The sequence below is a fragment of the Leuciscus leuciscus genome (genome assembly GCF_965113295.1).
Source record: "Leuciscus leuciscus genome assembly, chromosome: 2".
In the NCBI taxonomy this organism is placed as follows: Eukaryota; Metazoa; Chordata; class Actinopteri; order Cypriniformes; family Leuciscidae; genus Leuciscus; species Leuciscus leuciscus.
This window is the reverse complement of record NC_138726.1, coordinates 47,252,234-47,274,659: the sequence shown is the minus strand read 5'-3', so window position 1 is coordinate 47,274,659 and position 22,426 is coordinate 47,252,234. Positions and strand designations below refer to the sequence as shown.

At 37.2% G+C, this 22,426-nt stretch overlaps 1 protein-coding gene across 1 annotated transcript in view; it reads right to left on the bottom strand.

Annotated features, from left to right (window-relative positions):
* The window catches only part of cemip (cell migration inducing hyaluronidase 1), a 127,460-nt gene that overhangs the window by 45,903 nt on the left and 59,131 nt on the right, over positions 1–22,426 (bottom strand). Inside the window, exons 3-11 of the mRNA XM_082154197.1 lie at positions 17,209–17,346; positions 15,228–15,366; positions 14,197–14,433; positions 13,625–13,804; positions 10,568–10,638; positions 10,351–10,446; positions 5,931–6,052; positions 5,021–5,168; positions 1,976–2,167 (exon numbers count right to left, since the gene is read on the bottom strand). Coding sequence (XP_082010323.1) covers positions 1,976–2,167; positions 5,021–5,168; positions 5,931–6,052; positions 10,351–10,446; positions 10,568–10,638; positions 13,625–13,804; positions 14,197–14,433; positions 15,228–15,366; positions 17,209–17,346 — 1,323 coding nt within the window. The remainder of the gene's footprint in view (positions 1–1,975; positions 2,168–5,020; positions 5,169–5,930; positions 6,053–10,350; positions 10,447–10,567; positions 10,639–13,624; positions 13,805–14,196; positions 14,434–15,227; positions 15,367–17,208; positions 17,347–22,426) is intronic.

Genomic DNA, 22,426 nt, shown 5'->3' with positions numbered 1-22,426 from the left:
AGGCTCTGAATGTCAACCACCACATCATTGTTGAGTAAAATACCTGAATATAATTAAACCGAAATAAGATTTGGTTTAGAACACAGATCAGCTCTAAACATCAGAATGAAAAGTTCACACTTCAGCCTCAAAGTTTTCCAGAAAAGATCTAAAGTCAAAATCATTTTGAGAGTGATGTGCTTTCCTGAATCTGATGTAAGACATTCCAAACCCCCCGGAGGACAAGGATGAAGAGATTTTTACAAGGAGTTTATTTGAAATATGAACTCTTTGTGCCTATGAGGAACCGTTTCTTCCTAACTGCTGGAGCTCAGCATTTTCTCTGATGCAAAATTTCATCTAATGCTTCCCATCACCCAGTCTTGGTAAACTGCCATGATGAAATCCTGTTAACAGCACTGAAGTGTCACAAAGAAAGACGGCAATCAGCTAGCTGTTATTTCAGCCACACTTTATATTAAAATGTCCCTGTTTCTGTGTTTTTATGTAAGTGCTGAGTAATACTAAACAACAATGTGCATAATTATTTTGTGTAGGTACTTATAATTATTAGAAGTGCTTGCTAATGCAAATTTTGTCCACATTTGCTTTATTTTCCAGTTCTTTAAATTTAGTAAACAATTAATGGGATCTTCTTAAGCTTTTGTACATTTTCAACTTTTCTTTAGTATGTAATGTTGCTGCTTAAGCATGAAGAATATCAGCAAAGTTACAAAGCACAAACTCCATATCTCTATATCAGTAGGAAATGTTTCTGAACTCCCTGAAACGCCTCCATTGTAGTCTTGATTTTTCTTCTGAGAACTTACAAAATTCCTTATTTAAATAAGTCCTGCCCAAGTAATATCCAAAAAAGGGCCATGGAGTTGTGTTAGAAGTTTGTTAAAAATCTGGGTTATGGTAAGGGGAATGACATTTCCAAAACATGTTCAAAGCCGTTGACCAATCACAACACACTGGTCCAGCCGACCAATCAGAGCACATTGCACATTTCAGAAGGAGGGGCTTCATAGAGACCAGAACTAAACAAGGGTGTGTTTCCTGTAATGTGACGTAACTTCACTTCCATAGTACGATGCATCGTTGAAGAAATCAGCTAGTCACAACTGTTTCCTGAAACCGTATTGTCGCAAATTGGTCGTTCAACCACGTTGGTTAATGATGTCAGGTACGTGGTGGAGTAATAACTTCTATAAATTAATCTGTTTGAGATTTAATTAATGATAGATGTTTTGCTATAAATTACGGACATGACATCATTATGAGGACTATGTATCATTTTGCTGTATATCCAGATTAAATTTAGGCTTGTTCTTACGTACTAAAGCATGTACATACATGCGCAGATTGCGCACTCTTTAAAAACGGTGCTTGACAAACTAAAAGACATAAATTACATTTGTATGTATTCTAAATAAAGGATACAGATCGTACTGAATGTCAGCTTGCTTATTTTGCTCAAGATAAAGATTTATTGAGTCCACATGTCATGCAAACCAAAAACTCTGCTTCTAAACACAGCTCAAGAGCTGTCGTTCCAACCACACAACTTTGCGATGCTGTTTGCGAATGTTCGTTAGAACTATGGTTTTAGGAAACACAGACTCGTTGAACTATGCTTGCTGATAATGACAGAACTTGCAACCATAGTTGGCTAACAATGCTTTTGGGAAACGCACCCCGAGCGATACTTATAGATTGGGGAGAGATGTGCTGCAACAATGTAATAGGTCCTCTTTAATAACCATGCATTAAAATACACAAAAATATATTAAAGTTAAGTTTGCTCACTGCAGAGATTGTGTCAACAAAATATGTTTTTTGAACAGGGGTGTCTTAACTTTTGCACACTAAATGGACTAAAGTGGGTGGCACAGTGGATGCAGCAGACATACGACAATGGTCTAAAATTTGGCTAACAATTAGGCTGAATTGCTTTACACCTTCAGTGAGGAATTTCAGAGCTATAACCGACCTTCCACTTTGATCTGGTTCCTCGAGCAAGAGGGACAAGGCATGATGCTGAACTCCTCAGCCTGGTGCATGGAATAGTCCGTACTGGCCACCACAATCCTGTCGCCAAATGTCCAACCCTGAGGTTCGTCCGCTAGCTCCAGAATACTGCAGTTAGACAAGGTGTCTATGGAGATAGAGGCCTGTGGACGCACTGTTGAAGGACACAACACACATATATTTAGCATGCACATATGGTCAATAACTGTCACTAATTCCCTATATAAAGATTTATATGCAATGTTAGTCTAATCTGATCTGAGATCCATTAAAGATACATGAAATTGTTTCTGCATTTTATATATAACCAGCCAAACACTTGAACAAAGAACTTAAGATCTTGTTTATTTTATTCATTAAATGATTGATAGAAAATAAAAAATCTAATTAATCAAGATAGAGAAATTTAACAAACATAAAGTTGTTGTGAGCAACAAAGCCACATGACGACACAGCCACATTCCATTGTCTCTACATGCCAACATTAATGAGAGCATTACTTTTATATTTATGCATTTGAAAGGTGCTTTTATTCAGGGCAACTTACAGTTCATTTCATATGTGTTTCCTGGGAATCAAACTCATGATCTTGGAGTTTAAGCACATCTTTTATGTATTTTTTTCCCTTAAAAGAGGAACTAAATGAATTAAAAGCAATGCATTTTGAAAGTATGATTAATAATAAATAAAAAATTATATGCATGCTTCTTTTCTTTTCATGAGAAAATGAGTAAATGTAATCAATAAGTTCATGTAATGGTCACAATCATTCATAATGTGACAAGAATTCTTTAAAGCCTCTTTTACAACAACCAGATAGATCAGAATCAGATGGAGAAACTTCCAAGCTATGTGGCAGCATGTTATGAATTATAGAATGGCATATTATCAACTAGCCTGGGCTGAATTTACAGACAGACAATGGTTTAGATTAACACAAAACATTTTCAACCAATAAACAAGATGTACCGAGCCATTTTGGGGAAATAAAACCTTGAAACATGTGACTGAAAAATCCAATACTTCGGGCATTTCTGTGACCTTTGAGTTCTGTTAAAATCATTGACAGGAAGAGCACAAAATGTGACACTTGACAATAAAATGTCAGTTTTGGTGCACTCATGCACTCTAGATTATGTTTCAGTGGAATAAAATCAATGTAACAAAATTACAAAATGCGGGAAGTATATTTCTGAAGCTTTTTATCCATTTATTTTTGTCTAAATATAGACTGTAAAGTGCACACTTTATTTGACAAGTGTAAGAGCTGAAGTCGTTTGTAAACAGCTGGCATTTGCCAGAAATTGTCTGACAGTGCTGCCAACAGGTCATCACAATTCACTCTCTTGAGCTCTTGAGGTCATCACAATTCACTTATAAAGGACGTTAGAGCTTTCGCTCTGAGTTTTTACAAAAATCTCATTACGTTTGACAGAAATTACTTCTAAAATGAACGTCTTAGTCAATGTTAAACAGAGCGTAATGAAAAAAGCAGGACATTCGGAGAGAAATGAAATGTAGGACGGGTTTTTATACTATATCATAGATTGGTAATTTCCTTCGTAAGGACAGAGCATTTTATTTTAATCCCATGCTGTTTTAATATTTAGGGAAATCCTGTCCATACCCAGCTAGGAAAAAATTATAAAAGCACTGATGTTCATTTAGGCCTACTGAATTGGTGTACAGGAACTGTAAATAAATTACTGAATGGCCCTACCCAGGCTACGTTCACATTGTCAGTTTTTGGGATTGACATTGAGAAATGTCCCATTTACACAGCAACTTACAGTGGCATCTTGAATACTGTCTGAGTGTCTGTATGAACGTGCAACGGGAGTCAAGTCCGTATTCTCTTACCAGTAACCACAGTGTCAGTGACCAAAGTAATATCAAAGCCCATACAACTGAAAAGTCTTGTCACTTTTGACACACAAGAGTCCAATCGAGCTACGAGTTCATCTGTCAAATCTTCATTAACCGACAACAGCTTTTATATCTGGGAGGAGAGCGGAGCAATTGAGTCAAGTGTAGCACACAAAACTGACAGCAGCCGCTCTGATGGAGAATAGTGACTAAATCTAAAACCTTAATATCTCAGTCGATATAGGTTAATGAAACCACACATGAAAACCTGCAACAGACGGCAGACACGCGTTTGTGCAGCGTAGAGCGGCTCTCTCGCACTGTATGTCGTGACAGACCAGTGTCGTGCAGAGGTCTGTGCACGCCACTGCGACAGACTGACAAATGTTGTCCCCTCTGGTTCGGTTCACACAGCACAGGTTTTCGAGAATGCGGTTGTGAGTCCTGAAAAATGTGAGTTTGGTTATGGAATGCGATTGCCACTCTTGTAAATAACCGAACTGTGTGTGAACATAACCATGTTAAGGACTCGAATATAGGGCTGACAACCGTATTCTACTGCGGTGTCAAAGATCCCAAACCCAAAATTAAAAATCAAAAAAAGAGAAAAAATGCATCCAAGATGAATCTAAAAATACAAAAGATTTCCATTGACATCATATAGCTGCTTGTGAACGTCGCTAATGAAAATCTCAAGTACAAACCCAAAAGGTAGTAAAATAGCAACTAATCATAGATGTATATTTTATTTTATTTTATTTTATTTTATTTTATTTTATTTTATTTTATTTTATTTTATTTTATTTTATTTTATTTTATTTTATTTTATTTTATTTTATTTTATTTTATTTTATTTTATTTTATTTTATTTTAATGCTGATTTCACTTACAGTTTGGGACATATACAATTGTTTGGCCAAATGTAACATCATAACCTGTTTGTTGAGACAATGAAAAGCAGCTATGCCATCTGACACCGTACATAGAGAAAGATATGCATACTGCTACCATTCACTTTCACTCTATGCAAAAGAGCAGCGTGAGGTACATTGTACCTAAAATCTCCAATTGTGTTCCATGAAACAGTTATACGGGTTTGGAATGACATGAGGGTGAGTAACTGACTGACTGAAAAACATACCAAGCTTGCCGCACAGGAAACGCACACGGTAGTTGTGGCAAATCCCATCCACCTGCTCTTTGTTGAGGCATACAAAGCCATAGTTTCTGTCAAACTTGGAGAAGACTTCTCCCGTCATGTTGGCAGGAATGCCGTCAAGAGTTTCAGCCTGAAGGCAAAGAAGAAAATTTGAAATACAGTGAAACAGTCATCTCTCACATTCAGTACCATTCAAAAGTTTGGGGTCACACTTTTGTTTTTTATTCAGCAGGAATGCATTAAATTGATCAAAACAAATGTGACATTAAAGTCATTTATAATGAAACAAAATATTTTTATATTTCAAATAAATGCCGTTCTTTTTATTCATCAAAAAATCCAGAAAAAAAAATCTATCATGGTTTCCACAAAAATATTAAGCAGCACATCTGTTTTCAACTTGATAATAAGAAATGAGCGATGGCAACTGAAAATTCAGCCTCTCCATCACAGAAATATATTACATTTTAAAATATATTTAATACAGATATAGTAATATTTTACAGTATTACTGTTTCTAATGTAGTTTTTATTAAATAAATGCAGCCTTTTTAAAACATCTTACCACAAACTTTCGAACATTAGTGTAATGTACACAAAAAGATGGCAAAACTGGAATGGCTGTGATTTATTGAAGTGTGCACAATATATTAGCCAATACTACCATTGATTTTTAATTAGGCCAATGTTATTGTTTCTGGCTGTTTGATGCCTGATTTGTATTAAATTTTTCTATATTTTTTATTAATACTGACCATCATACTGGTTATGGGCCATAATATAATACAATATGTGAAAACTGTTTCACAGATTATTAAGTAAATATAGAAGCATTTAGTAAATGTGTAGTAAGCAAAAAGTTAGTCTTCAATTCATCCAAATATATATTTACCTCAATATCAAGAGGGTTACTGCACAGACGCTCTGGAAAAGCTTTGTGGAGGTCGGACAGTTTCTCCCAGTCACCTGACCCCCTCTCGTCATCGCGGTCGAACCATTCTGTCCATTCGGCTTCTGAAAACCACACAAACAGACACTCAGATTAAAACGCAGGAGAATGCTGCCATCCCTCCAGCATTGCCCAACAAACAGGCTCTGTGTAGATATTAGTCTCATTTACATCTTTAATCTTCCTGCTTTGCAATTCTGCCTGTCAAAGCCTATTTATGCAGAGATAATTACAGTTCTCCCTCCCTGTTTTGCCGCCTGCACTGCCAAACCTACAGGGAATTCAGCCTACTTTGGTTGCATTGCATTCAAATCAAACCAAAGACAAAAAAAAAGACACCTATGCCATGCAATCGAAAAGACGTCCCTCCTTCGCTCTCCACTATGATCAGGGCAGAAATCTCAAGTGTTCACGCTGTTCGGGGAATACTTGAAAATGATTAGGAGCTCCAACAAATTATAAAGAGCCCTCCAATGCAAAAGAGCTCTTAGAATCCACTCCAAGAGTGTGGTGGGAAATTTACAGTGTATATTAACATGGGGGAAGTGAATTGGTGTCGTGTCTTGTATAAATTACCAACGACTTGCAAAATCACTCTCATAGTTAGGTGACTGTACTGTCACTTAAAAATGTGTTACGCACTATGTTTTATGGATTTTTGGTCATGCCTTATAGCTTTGAGGCTAATCAATATGCTTTGGTACTCCTAAAAGTTGGCAAAACTTGTTTTGTTGACACATATTTTTCGTCCAATGTTCTCAAGAATGCGAAAGTAGCAGATCGTGGCTGTGATGTACATTAAAGGCTACAAGTTACTTTCTTTTAAAAAAAGGGACAAATTCTTCATTTCCCATAAACCAAGGAAAAAAATGGTGTAGGATTTACTTTGATATAATTTTCACTCAGAAGCTGCTAGTAAATTTCACAAATTACAAAGAAACGGAAAGTAATACACCGACTGAAATATGAAATTTTGAAGAACAATGATTAAAATAGCATTTTATTGTAAAACATATTCCAATGTTTTATTCATGACTTTGAAAAAATATGGATATTTTTTAACAGTACTGTATATCAACTTCCTTTTTCAATAGTAAATACATAAAAAAAACTAAAACATATATATACCAATTATTCTTCAAATTGACAAATGAGAGAATTTTTACAAATGACCCTTAAAGACTCCATAAAATGGTTTGATGACAACGACTTTCCTGTGTTGGCGTATTTCCTATTGAAGTTATGGCAGAAGAACTTGTCAGTAGCCTTTAGTTGAGTGCAATATAAGTCATCAACATTTTTTATCCATTGCCAGAAGAAAAAGATATACACTACCATTCAAAAGTCTAGGTCAGAAATTAATTTGACATTTGAAAGAAAATACTTTTATTCAAGTGACAGTAAAGACATTTATAAATAAATAAATGCTCAAATAAATGCTGTTCTTTTGAACTTCCTATTCATCAAAGAATCCTGAATTTTTTTTTATCACAGTTTCCACCACAAATCAGCATATTAAAATGATTTCTGAAGGATCATGTGACACTGAAGACTGGAATAATGATGCTGAAAAAATTCAGCTGAAAATTCCATCACAAGAATAAATTCCATTTAAAAAAATAAAAAATAAATAAATAAAAAAAAATCACAATATTGTTGATTTTACTGTATTTTTGATCAAATAAATGCACCCTTAATAAGCATAAGAGACTTCTTTCATAAACATAAAACATTTTCTTACCGACCCCAAACTTTAGAACGGTTGTGTATATACAGTAAAACTCAACTTTTAGGAGAGCAATAGCATATATCAGTGATCTCAAAGCTAAAAAACACAAAGCTCTTATTTTGATTTCATGGGCCCAAACCTGTTCCTGGAATTCCAGAATAAATTCCGCCCACTTTTCCCCATCTGTGCGCTGTAATCACATGGCAGAACTTTAATTCTACATCTAAATGAGTTCATTCTCTGCCCATAATACGATCTTGCACACTAAATTATCACTTTGGTGATGAACAAACAGATGGCATCTTCTGAATGGGGATGTTCTCTTGGACTGGTTGAGGATGTAGGTGTAAGTGGTGGGCTGGGAAATTAAGCTGCTGGGACTTGGGGGCTGACAGACAGATGCGTTAACAGCGTCGAGAATTATGGGATATTGGAAGATCTTTTTACTGGTCAAGATATGAGAGGTGTAGGTGAACCAAATATGGCATTTCAGATCATTGTTAACATCATTCATATGGAACACTCTTACAAGATTCATTTTAGCAGCATTATTTCATCTAGGGTGAATTCAGGGTGATTGGGACACTTTTTCCAAGTCATCTCATTACTCAAGTCTTCGGTGTCGCGTGATTCTTCAGAAATCATTATAATATGCAGATTTTCTGCTCAAGAAACATTTCTTATTATTATCAATGTTAAAACAAGTTGTACTGATTCACATTTTTTTCCTTTTCAAGATTCTTTGATGAATAGAAAGTTCAAAAATCTTAATTTATTTGAAATAGATATCTCTTGTAACATTATAAATGTCGTAACTCTGACTTTTGATAAGGTTTTAATAATGCCCTGCTGGAAAGACTGGCACAGCTGGTCACCAGAACTAGCTTAACCAGCAGGACATCAACAAGAAACACCATACTGGTCTATGAGATTCACTAGTTGAAGGAATACTTCAACCTATTTCCATGTCATTCTAACCCTGTATTATTCATTCTTCTGGGAAACACAACGGGAGATGTTAGACAGAACATCCGAGCGTTTTTTGTGTGTGATTTATACTGCCAAGCTGGAAAAAGAACAAAATCTCAATATGAAATCACCATAAAAGTAGTCCATCTGACAAGAGGTTGCACTACAAATAATCATTATCCTTTACTCTGACGTACTGGTTTGAACATTCTCTGTCAAGTTCTATTTTTATCCATCTGTAAAATACTGTAGCACTTGGTATTTTTAATTTTCTTCTATTGCAGGGAAAATAACTCTTGTTCTTTTTCTTTTATTTACCCAACCACTGAGTAGTAGGTTATTGGCCTTTTCTGCCCTAACAATGTGAAAGAGAATCTTTAATGCGCAATAGCATTTGAATCATTTCTCTCTCCTCCAATCTTCTCTCATCTGTTTTCACAGGGATACTTTAAATTGTCTTTCCGCCCTTTTTTCTTAATCTACTAGTATATTTTACTGTGGGAATGTTTCTAAAGTTGAGAAACGCATTAGACCAGATACCCCTTTTTAATCTGTCAAAATGATGGAAAGCGTCAGTCAATCTTCTTTAAATTCAGTAAATGGTGGAACACTTTCAGTTAACGCAACCGCTGCATATAACCATACGCTATAATCCAATCCAAAGTCCTCTGAAATCATGTGATTGCTTGTGTTTGAGAAACAGATTGATATTTTGATCTGTCTGATTATTTGGGAGTTTAATAATTTCATAATTTTATGACAGTCCTTTTATGCTGACCCCACCCTGACATTTTTATGTAAAACATTTTTTTTTTTTTTATAAATAAAATATATAAAAGATCCGTACACGAAAAAAAAGGCCAAAAAACTGACATGAATGTATTGTCCAGAGGCCACAAATAAGCACCTGGAAACATTTTGCGGCACTTTGCACCTTTTGGACTTTGTTTGTGCCCTCTTGTCAAAACAATTCTGTGAGCTTTTTGTGTGCGGATCTTCATTTATTCATTTTTTTCTTTTGAGCTGCTTTTAGATCTACGCACCACAAGGAGTTTGTTATACAATATTTGTAATTAATTGATGTGTTATACTTATATATATATTTGTTTAATATAATTTAAATATTATTTTATAGAATATAAATATTTTTTGCATAATTTTGCATGTAACAGGATTTTTTATTGATGAATTTAGCAGCATTTAGTTGAAATATAAATCTTTTGTAACACTGTAAATGTCTTTAGCATCCTTGTTTAAAAATATTAATAATTTCTTAAAAAAAAACATCAAAAAAATCCTGACATTAAAGTTTACATACAAAATATTAAATTTGTATCTGTTCCTCATCTATATTAAGATATCATGATTTCATAAGACTTGAAACATTCAGTAGCACATCGATTTATGATACTTTTATGCAGCTTTTCTGCTTATGCTGCTTTCAAAGCTTAACAGCCCCTATTAACTTCTCCTTTTGTGAAGAAAGAATATAACATGAGGATGAGGGTGAGTAAATTATGAAAACATTTTACAATTTGAGTGAACTATTTGATTACGTTTTGCTGGTCTCCAGCTAGACCAACACCAAACCGCCATGAACCGACCTGGACCTGAAAAATGAGTCATGGGTGTGTGTTTTGCAGAGGTGGAGAGGTGTGTTTGTACCTTGAACCCACTGACTGATGGTGGTGATGGTGAAATGCTCTCCATAACCTGAGTGAAACACCCGAGAGCTCCTGGCCTCAGACGAAGCCTTGGTTCCTGAACACACAAACACACACCAGCATCAGGAGAGAGAAACGGCTCGCCTTCAAGATATTTCATTTATGTGCTGCTGTTTGCTTTCCATCGCTGAGCAAAGAAGTGGGTAAAAGAGGCTCACCCTGATAGACGGCATGATCTTCGACCGCTGTGGAGACGTCTCCTTTGACTGTAATAAAACTCCACGGATGCCTGCAGACACACACACACACACAGGAGAAAAAGGACGTATGAGGGATAAATAAGTCTGAGAAGTTGGCCATGAATAAGTTGTCCCTCCTAGACAAATATTCTGACTTTCACTGCTGTAAATGATGTTGACTTAAGATGTGATTGGCGGCTCGTGCTTCTCAGAGAGAACTTGGTAATTATAACGCCAGAGTTTCCCATCAGCCCCTGCTCCATTCTGAGATAAACAGCCTGATTGACATCATCACCAGCACAATTTTCTTCAGCAAGACCAGACTGACGGGCCAAAGAGGTGTTGCTGCACCATCTGTCCAGCAGGAGTGCTCTCAGTGCATACGACGCCCACGACATGTGACGATGCAGAGATTTCGGGAGGAAATCTCACCACAAACCAAAGTCCAATTTTCTGATATACTTAACACTGGTAGACGCTCTTAAGCTGACCTACCCCCCCAAAAAAAATTTAAAAAAATAATAATAATTTACTTTATTTTAATATTATACGTATGCAATGTATGTATGCATTATGTATGTAATATATAGTACATTTTACATCTACAAAATGGTTATGTTCACACTGAACATGAATTTGGCTTTCCTGATTAAAGATTGCATGTCATTTATTTTCCCTCTCCAGCCTCTACACTCAAAATTCATTATAATTGCGTGCTTGCTTCCTTAGATATGAAAATGATGGAGGCCAGTGAAAATGGCCATTGGCACAATGCAGGTTTATTTACTACTAAGTGCCTTCCTACAAAGCTCTGAGTATCTTTAAAAATGGCCACTTATATAGCAAGCTTGTCATTCTAGTGATTAGTTTAATGTGCTGTATGAAGCAGACAGTGAATTGAGCGGGTAGGAGTGAGCACTGCCATAACAACGCTAGAGCACACTTTAAATATGCTCAGTTTGCATACTTGTATAATGTATTCTGGCCTTAGGCCTAGTCCTCATAATTAAGTTATTATATATATATATATATATATATATATATATATATACATACACATGCATATATATATGTATATATATATGTATATGTATATGTATATGTATATATATATATATATATATATATATATATATAGGCTTCTGTGCTGAGCTATTTTTCCTGATGTGATTAGATTTGTGTATGGGAAACAAACAATCACATGTAGAACCATTTCTGTATTTGTAGCCTGGTTTTTCATTAAACATTTTAATTACTCCAAAGTTGTTATCTGTCACAGCTATGCTGATATTATTCTCACAGCACAGCTTCACTCATGTAAACAACAATTTTATTTCATCCACCCCAGAGAGAAAAAAAATATTGCTTAGAGGTTGCCATTTCATAGTTTATGAGACATAATGGAGCTCTCGGTTCCATTTAAATATCACCCTTGTTTCTCCTTATAATTCCATAGGAGAAAGAAACATTAAACAAGACAATTGTTGACATTCAGAAAGAATATTCAGCTATACATTTCTGTGGATATTTTCATTCCTAATACATAACGATCTGCAGCCCATTTGCAATATTATAGGATTCGTTCTAGTAATTTTCTAGTAATGACCTCATAAATTCATGCAATTTATATTCCATAAACTGAAAAGGCTGCCCAAACCCTGTTCTTGGAGATGGACCATCCTTCAGAATTCAGATCCAACTCTAATCAAACACACCTGAACCAGCCAATCACGCACCACATCCCAAATTCATTATTATCCATCGTAAACAGTAAGCGATTAGAAATAGTTAACTGCCTGTATTATATACTTTACTCTGGTATAGATTTGCATGGTGTGTCATCGATGCATGCTTTTTAGGATAAAAAACACACAACCCTTTGTGCAGAAAAAAATAATCTGCATTATTTCAAATTGACTTGGCTTGTTGCTCTTTTTTTTTTTTGCTTTCCTTTTTTATTAAAGAGGAACTATTATGCCTTTTTACATTTCATAATGTTGCTGTTTGAGCATGAAAAAAGGTCTTCAAAATTACAAAGCACAAAGTCACTCCAACGGGAGTTATTCTCTACCTCAGTAAGCACTGTTTCTGAACTCCCTGAAACGCCTCCATTGTAGTCTTGAGTCTTCTTCCAGGAACGTTCACGTCAAAATAGTAAGTAAATAATTATAAACTCAAAGTAAATTGTCGAGGCCAGGTTGAGTTGAAACTCATGGTTATGGTAAGGGGTGTGACACTTTTTAAACACGCTCGAAGCGGTTGACCAATCACAACACAGTCATCCTGCTGACCAATCAAAGCACATTGCGCTTTTTGGAAGGAGGGGCTTCATAGAGACCAGGGCTGTGTTTCCCAAAAGCATCATCAGCCTAAGTAGATCATAGAGCCATTGCCACCAATGGTCTCTACGATCAACTTAGCTCACAGTACTTTTGAGAAACGTAGCCTAGAACTAAACAGAGCGTTACTGACAGACTGGGAAGAGAGGTGCTGCAACAATGTAAAAATTAATGAAAAATAATGTATATTTTGAACATTCAAACATGAAGATTCTAGTAGACCCTAAAAACAAAATCAAGACTTTGTAAAAAGGCATAATATGGCCTCTTTAAACCCTTTTATATTCCAGGCTATAAAACACTTTGAGTTGCATTTTATGTGTAAAAGGTGCTATAACAGTAAAAAATATTATTATTATTATTATATCCATACCCCTTAAGGCATGTTTTATGCATTTTCATCAAACGCTCCATAAAACCTTTCTCTAGTCTTCTATTAGAGTTGGAACTAAACTGTGTGCAGAAAGATAGAACTGCAGGATTTGCCACTGATTTAGATGCTATTTCAAGAAGCATATTTCACTGGTCTCAGACTAGCGATGTAAAGAGGAAGATGTGAATGCATTCAGGCTGATTGACACATGCATACTCGACTAAATCAGACTACCCTAAATTCAGTGTCCAACTAATGCTGAAGAGAACTCTAGACTTGTCATGGATAAGCAGGTATTGGTAAGCTGGAAACGGGTCATATTACCGGAAGCCAAGTCGATGGAAGTGCCGACTACCCAGCTTAGTGAGAGCCTTTTTAGCCAGATCCTCCAGGTTGTTGGATCCTTCATCATTAACCACCATGGCCAAGATCTGCCCAGTTTCCACCTCGTCTACATACTGGGCCAGCCGCCTGCTCTCGTCCTTGCTCCTATATGTGTCAAACCTACAAACACACACACACACACATATACACACAAACGTAAAAGTGGGTCACAGACATTAATCATAGACCAGTCAAGGAACGTTACAGAAGCCAGTAAGCATACTGAGCATGAATGAATGTTTTGAAGTCTGTGATTCAATAACAGATGCTCGTTTCTGCAATAAAAAATTGTTGCTGATCAATTGCCTGCAATGAAGCCAACTTGGATGCGCTGTTTGTTTTGACAGTCGATTTATAATTACTGTTTTAATTTCAACTGCACATTAAAACCATCAGTTAGTTGGTTTTACATGATGTACTGAAGTAACAACCTCTAATCCATCAAGAAGCAAAAACGCATTTATTAAAAATAAACTTTAAGAGCAGAAAATGTGGAATCATGTCTCACTGACCTATCAGAGTGAAGCACCTCTCCAGTCTTGGGGTTAATGACGTGAATGATGATGCCTCTGTTTCCCCAGCTCCTCTCGAAACGGTAACTGTTCTCATTACCCTGCCCAGGATGGAGTGTTTTGTTCAGGAACGTCCATGACAGCTTCTTTCCTGAGTGAATTTCTAAGGTTCCTCCAGTTCCAACACCAATGTATTTACGACCAAAATAACTGTGTTCAACCTCACTGTCATCAGACCTTTTTGAAAACAGAAAAAATACAACTAATCAGATTGTCCCATGCAGGGTTGTGCGTGATTCAGAATTGAATTGAGAATGCCTTTTAAATTCCAATTCAGTTCCAGTTGCGATTCGGATTTGTAATTTTAGAAAGTAAAATTAAAGCGCACTGAAATTTAAAGAAATTGATATAACTGTCATTTTAACTAGAAAAGTAAAGTTTATCTGAAAGTTTACAAAGCCTTAAAGTTTGAAAATGTTATAGGCCGGGCTATCTTAAATGCTTAGATATATTATCAAAGTTCTGTGGTTTTATTGTGGAGGGCAAAATATATAATGCAATGCAATACAATGATGATTGAGAGATGTACAAACAAATGTTCCTCAAAAGCATTATATGTATTATATTTGTTTGATTCTTCAAAAAAATTGTAAAAAGTAAACCTAAATTATTTCAGTCCAGAAAGTGTTCATCTTGAAATATTACTGTATAAAAAACTGTAAAGATTTTACAGCAAATAAATGCATGTACCAACAACCTAAATCATGGCATTTTTACAATTATGCTAAAAAAGTATAAACTATCAATCAGACGACAGAAGGCATGTTTGTGTGCAACAGGTTTTTCAACAAAGTTTTGATCACATTGATAATTTAGAGACCTTAGAAATGTCTGTATCAATTATGATACAATATGTTTATGGGGTTAAAATGAAAGGCTCAAAACAGATCTAACACATTTCTATCCATTAAAATGATCCTCCAACACTTTCTTTACTCTATAAATGCCCTTATGAAGACTGCAGGAGTTACCTGCCAAAGAGAGAGATGGTGAGGTTGCCTTTGTAAGGGCATTCTGGACTGCCGATGTGAAGTTCGCCCTTGTTCCCTATGAGGATGTGCCTAGCCCGCAGAAAAATGGGTCGATTGGAATCGGCTATCACAAGCTTCCCTAAAAAGAGCAAAATAATCAAGCCAATCCTGATCTCTCACCACTGATTTTCAACCAATGAGCATGCAGGATATTTTCCAACTCCAATTCTAGTTCTAAAAGTAAACAAACACTGCAAAAAATATCTTACTCTGTATGTTTGACTTGATTTTTAGTACAAACACAGCTGACAGGGAACATTCTCAGAATTTAAGCTAATGCTCTGGCAAGGTTCTCTCAAAGTTATGGACAAACATTATGCCAGTAACATTCAAAGTTATCTAGTATTTATAAATGTTCTTAAAATGTTAGCACAAAAATATTATTTACAAATCAGTCATGGAATGATTTTACCTGAAACGTTTAGTTGGATGTTTCCTAACGTTTATGTAACTACATATTTCAAAACGTTTAGGGAACATTCAAAAGTAACATTCCCATAATGTTTGCAATATAAAAAATAAATAAATGTTCGAATGACCAAGAAAAAAGTTAAAACGTTTACAAAACTAGACGAGAATATTCAGAAATAAAAAAACAATTATAACTTAGTGGGAACATATAAAAATATTCTTAGAACAATTTTGTAAGCTGGAAATATCTAAATATTAAATTGAGATACATTTACTTCACTGTAAAAAATATATGATTAATAAATTATGGCAACATATGTTTTTTACATATGCTCCTTCAAATAAGTTAAGCAATTTTCAACTTTTTTATGTTATACTAGATTCAACTCATTTTTAAATTTAGTTTAATGTAATTTAAGTTGAAACGACTTAAACATCCAAGTTGATTGTACTTAAAAATGTAAGACACAAATTATGCTTTTACAGTGTTGTGACAAAATAACTGAAGATATTAAGTTATGTAATGTATAAAGTGAGTTTAACCTTAAAATAAAAAATGGTGAATGTTATTTCACCAAGTACAACATGTTCTTGGTAGAGTTAAGGGGTGTGGACAGGGTTAGGACAAAAAATTTGGACAGAAATTATGTTCCAGAATCAACAAAATATGCTGATCCAGAAAATGTCTTACTTGGCAAAATCATGGTGACCAGAAAAAAAATATGTTGTATTAAACTTGTTGAATGAAACTTCTTTGAATTAAAGGTAGGGTAGGCAAGTTAGCTTTGAATGCATCAGATTCCACCCTCCCTTCAGGGCGTCTCCAAAGCCAAGCCTTCTAACACAGTAGAGTCTGCAAAGCATCACGAGACGAGAGAAGCCGTTAAACTACCTCATGTCTCAAAGCACTTAACATTACAATAATAATGAACATGAACAACTTAAAGAGCACTGACCTGTACCATTCGGATGAATGCAATGATTGAACGAACATTTTATGGTCCTGTACTACATATAATACATTTAGACCACTTAACTTAGTGATTGTTATCAGGATGTGAAGGGACATCACAAAAAGTGTTTCTGGAACAAATCACCTACCCTGCCTTTAAGTTTATTTGTCTGACCCCATTGACAGATGTTTGTTCTTGTTTCAAGCAAAAATTCACTTAATTTGGATAATTGTTTTAGGTTTTCAATATCGTCATTTTGCCTCTCAAGTAAATGTGTCTTGATTTAAGAATGTTAAGGTATTTTACTGAAAAACGAGACAAAAAAACTGAGTAAGAAATCCATTTTTGCAGTGAATGTTTGCTGGCAGGGAATGTGATGGAATTTCCCCATCAAACTCCAGAATATTCCACGCTCAGGGCGATACGTCTGAAATGTGTTTTGATTTAAGCCTGTCACAGCTCATGTCAAGTTTTGCCTTCATCGTGAAGGATGTAAATCTTTGTGGCACTTTAATACTGCGGAGAAGTTTGAAAGAGGTTTTATTAGGAAGCTTTACCTCCGTTGAGGATCTCGATGGAATGGACGGTCGCAGAGGAGGTGAGGACGACTTTGCGACCGTAGCCTATGGTGACTCTGTGGGCTTCATTGTGACCGGGGGTCCAGGGTTGTAGACCAGGCAGCTTATCTGGACAAACTGGGAAATATATAGACATTGTAATTAATAGTAAATAAGTCACACAGAAGAACTCACAATATGGCTACACTTTATAACCATAGTCCATTTTAGACATTCTACTATAAGTAACTGTGAAACTACATATCAATTAACTCTCATTTGAGACTGTTAGGTTAGGGTTCAGGTTAGTAGAATAAGTTGACATGCACTTGCAAAGTTAGTAAGTAGAATGTCTTTTGGGGAGAATCAAAATATCAAGATATTAAGCAGACAGTCTACTAATACTCTAATGGCATGTAGTTGCAAAGTTACAAAGTAAAGTGTTACCCCATTTCCTTTTCGTTCAGTCACTACGATTTACATCAGTGAATGACGAAATGGGGGTTTCGCTTAGAAGCCTATCACCTTCGAGTTCTTACAAAACGAGCCAATGGCAAAACAATGCCATGGGTCTGCAGAATTTGCATAGCGCAACTCCGCCCCACTGCTTGGGTATAAAAGAGCAGCGCGGCAATCTCGCATTATGTTTTTGCTTTGGAGCCGAGTGTTTCTTCACTTCTCTCCACTGCAAGCTGTCTACGAGTTCTAAATACGAGACGAGCGACTCTTCAGCAGTGTTGGTGTGACAGCGTGTTCCAGCGAGATCTCATTCCTGCTGCTGGTCTGTGCAGTGATCTTCCAACAGTGTGTGTTTTCTCCCTGGGCGCTTCAGCACTACTGTTGAGTTTTATCCTCTCTAAAAGAGCTGCACACGGTGCGTCTTTTTAAAGATGTCTCGTCCGTGTATTTCTGGGTGCATTAGACAGATTTTTTCTGCTGATGGGCACGAACGCTGCCTGGCGTATTTGGGCTTAAATCACGCTCAGGCAGCACTCGTGGATGCGTCATGTTCTCATTGTGGGAACATGACCATCGCAATGTTGCGATTGAGACTCAATGACCTCCTTAGAGGTAGAGTCCCCTTTGCCACACCCCAATCTATTCTCTCCACGAGAGGGGATACTTTGGCTGGTGGCCAGGGTGATCTGAGGCTGCCGGTGTGGAACAACCCGACAAATTCTCCTCTGGCCACACCCCCCTCTTCCACATTGCAACCCGTGAGGTTTCCGGATGAGGTCGCTGGCCAGTCTTGTGGCGGCCCAGCATTTCATTCGGTCCCCCGGCAGATGACATCATGTCTATCACCGCATCACAAGGTGGGCTTGAGTCATCTGGAGATGAAGACTCAGCTGTGCTGCCTCCTTCGGGGTCCCAGCATTGCCCGAGTCTGATCCAGAACTGACTACCATGCTTTCCCGGGCAGCCGCGAGCATCGGGCTTGTGTGGAACCCTCCGCCATGTCCCAAGCGCTCAAAGCTTGATGATTGGTTTTTGACACCCGTCAGCACCCGCCCCCAATTCCTTTCTTCCCGGAAGTGCATGAAGAGGTCATGAGATCGTGGAATTCTCCTTTGACTTTTCGTGACTGCTCAGCAGCCTCTTCTGCCTTCTCTGCCCTCCATGAGGCAGCGACCAAAGGGTACACTGGGGTCCCCCCGCTGGAGCGTTCTGTGGCGATGCAACTGTGTCCCCACAGCGCCTCCACCTGGCATGGCGACCCTAAGCTCCCCTCCAAAGCCTGAAGGTTTTCGTCTACTCTGGTGGCGAAGACCTATAGAGCTGAGGGGCAGGTTGCGTCCTCACTGCATGCTATGGCCATCCTCAAGGTCTACTAGGCCAGGGTGCTCAGAGACATGCACGAGGGTAGGGCTGATCCAGGGCTCATGGAAGAGCTGTGTGCTGCCACAGACCTCCCTCTACGGGCGACGAAGGTGACCACACGCTCCCTGGGTCAGGTGATGTCCACATGCGTGGTCCAGGAAAGACACTTCTGGTTTAGCCTGGCTGATATGCGGGAGGCTGAGCGAACCCTGTTCCTCAACTCCCCCATATCCCAGGCTGGTCTCTTCGGCGGTGTGGTCGAGGACTTTGCCCATGACTGTGCCCCCACGCTCCGCCTCCCACGTCTGGGTCGGTCATTCCACCTCGCTGCCCCATCGTGGGTACGTCTGTGGTTCACATGACCCCGCTAGTTCAGTTTTTGGGAGCCTGGCTAGAGCTTCCAAATCTGTCCCGCTGGCTCGCGAGAACCATTAGGCTTGACTATGCGATTCAGTTCGCACGGTCTCCTCCCCGCTTCTGGGGAGTCCACTATACCATGGTGGGTGGCAATGCCCCTGTCATGCGTGCGGAGGTCGTCACCCTACTGGCGAAGGGTGCGATCAAGACCGTCCCTCCAGCCGAAATGAAGTTTCACCTACTTCATTGTACCCAAGAAGAGCGATGGGTTACGGCCAATCCTTAATTATCTCGACGACTGGCTGATTCTAGCTCATCTCGAGAGCAGGTTTGCGAACACAGGAACCTGGTGCTCCGGCATGTTACATACGTAACAGAGACGTTACACTACATGTTCAGAAATACGCAAAAATCACATTTTCATTACAACCTTTAAGCTTTTGAAAAAAATCTCCTTTAATGTACTATGAAAACATACCATAACTTTCAGAACTCAAAAGGCTCAAAATGTAAAAGAAAGTGGCACAAAAAATATATGATATTGCAAGGAAACAAACTTTAAATGAAACAAACCTTTTAAGATGTCAAAATGTATGACCTATATATCTGAGATGTCTAGACTAAAAATTGACCATGATAACCCTTAAATTCATCTGCTATTACTCAGTTGATAAAAGGAAGTCAGCGGGTCAACCGCAGGCGGATGTTTCTGACTGCAGTTAGACTTTTAAGTGTCATCCCATATTAAAAGGGCCTCATTCTTCCCTTTAATGCTGTAAAAACCTCTGAAAAGCCACGCACTTGATTTGAATACACATGCACATCTTGAGAACCAGAGCAGCTGAGAACTTTCATCATGAGCATTTCCATATCTCTCCTTTGAAATGAGAGTAAAGGGCTTCACTGAGCTTTCTAATGCATTTCCTTCTGCGTTACAAAAAGTCATGCAACAAAAATAATGACAGTAATAATCACCCAGAGGAAAGGTTTATTGCTCTTTCATTGCACAGGAGACTTTGGGGTGTCAGCTAGGTTAATTTAGGTTTCAACTTTGTTTTTCTCCACACATTCAGAAGAAATAAAAATAGACAAAAATTGTTCGCATTTGCTGAGTATACAGTCCTATAATTTACTCACCCACAAGCCATCCTAGGTATATATGACTTTATTCTTTCAGCAAAACACAATCGGAGTTATATAAAAAAATATCCTCGTTCTTCCAAGCTTTATAATGGGATTGAATAGTAACTGAGATTTTGAAGCCCAAAAATCTATACAGCTCCAGGGGGTTAATAAAGGCCTTCTGAAGCGAAGCAATGAGTTTTTTTTAAGAAAAATATCCATATTTACAACTTTATAAACTAGAATGACTGGCTTCCGTACACGAGTCAAGCTCCGGTGGAAGAGTGACCTCTGACCCGACGCATTACGTATTGACAAACGCGGAAGCGCAGAGTTTAGAGCAAAACAAAACACCGGTCATGAATTAGAAGTCAAAAACGAGAATGTTTAAAGAGAATTGTTGGAGGAGTTTGTTGCCTAGCCCTATTTGTTTGAACCGCGAAAGTTACTTTCACCTAAACGTATAATGTTGTTTTCAAAGGCAGTTAACTAAGTTTAAGAACCACACACCTCAAAAATATAAACATCATAATGTGGATACATATGTAAAAGGCCATTTTGCAAAATATGAAGTATTCTCTTTTATATAAAACACAAAAGATAGCTAGCTAAAGGGACAGGCAATGAAAGAACAACAAAGGAACTATTAGATAAAGCGTGCCTTTAATACATTTTCCTATTCATCCTGGGCTCAGCTCTCAGAGAAGGAGAAAATCAAAGAAAACACAGCAGCCTGTCATTTCAAACAAGCGCTTTTATGTGACCACTAACTAGCTGTCCTGCAGTGATACATTAATCTCATCGCCAGCTTTTACCATATACAGAACAAATACCGCAAAACAAAATTGCGAAAAGCCATCATGCTTTGTGTCGTCAACAAAAAGCTCTTCAAATGCAGATTTTCCCCAGAGGAATCCACAGGCAGATGAGAACAGTGCTGGAAATACCACAGACCCAAAAGAGTGATCCCACTCTAAATGCACATAAAAACATGTTTTCGCACAGATTTGGGCATTATGACCATCTACTGTAGAATATATTAATTTGACTTTCAATGTAGAAGGCCATGTTGCTTTTTCATAATTGCAAATCATGTTTGCAACTACAAGGTCTTAAAGCATGCAGCTTTGGTTTGTTAAATTACAGTAAAGCTACTTTGCTGTTGAAAGGAGCAGAAATACACTATTTGCAGGCCTGTAAAGACCAAGAGTCTTGGCTGAAAACTGAGTTAAGAGTTTGCTGGATTAGAATGAAACACAGTGCAAAAAGTCTCAAAGGGCTTCTGTGGGTTTGAAAAACTAAATCCAAAAGCCTTCTTCTGTAACAAGACTCTAAGTCATGGGGTCTCTCTCTGTCGGACGGATTAAGTTGAGACTGAAAGGACGGTATATTTTGGATGGCTACATGCTGTAATCTCTGATACTGAACATCAGGCAATGTCACAATTCAAAGAAAACAGAAGGATGATAGTTAGAAATAGCAATTAAAAATATTAGGGGAGCGAAATTGCAAGCAATGCTAAAAAAAAATTATATTAAATGTTGCTGGTTATATGTCCAAAACCTGAGGATTTCAAAGTATCCTTTATGCTTAAGAAATTCTTTTTTTATTACCTTTTTTTATTTTATTTAATTTCAATTTGTTTGTTTTTAAAGTTTACTATATGCTTTCAAAGTGCAATGAACTCTTGCATTTCAAATATATATAAAAAAAGGAATTTATTATAACCCATTTTATTTGATATTTTTAATTGAATTCAATCTTTTGTTTTATTTGATATTTTTATGTTATTCAAAGAATACTATATGCTTACAAAGTACAAAGGAGTTATTTCATTTTAGTTGTATTATTATTTTATTCAAAGATTCATACTAATCAAAGCATTTTGCGACAAAACTGATACATCACAGCATGAAAG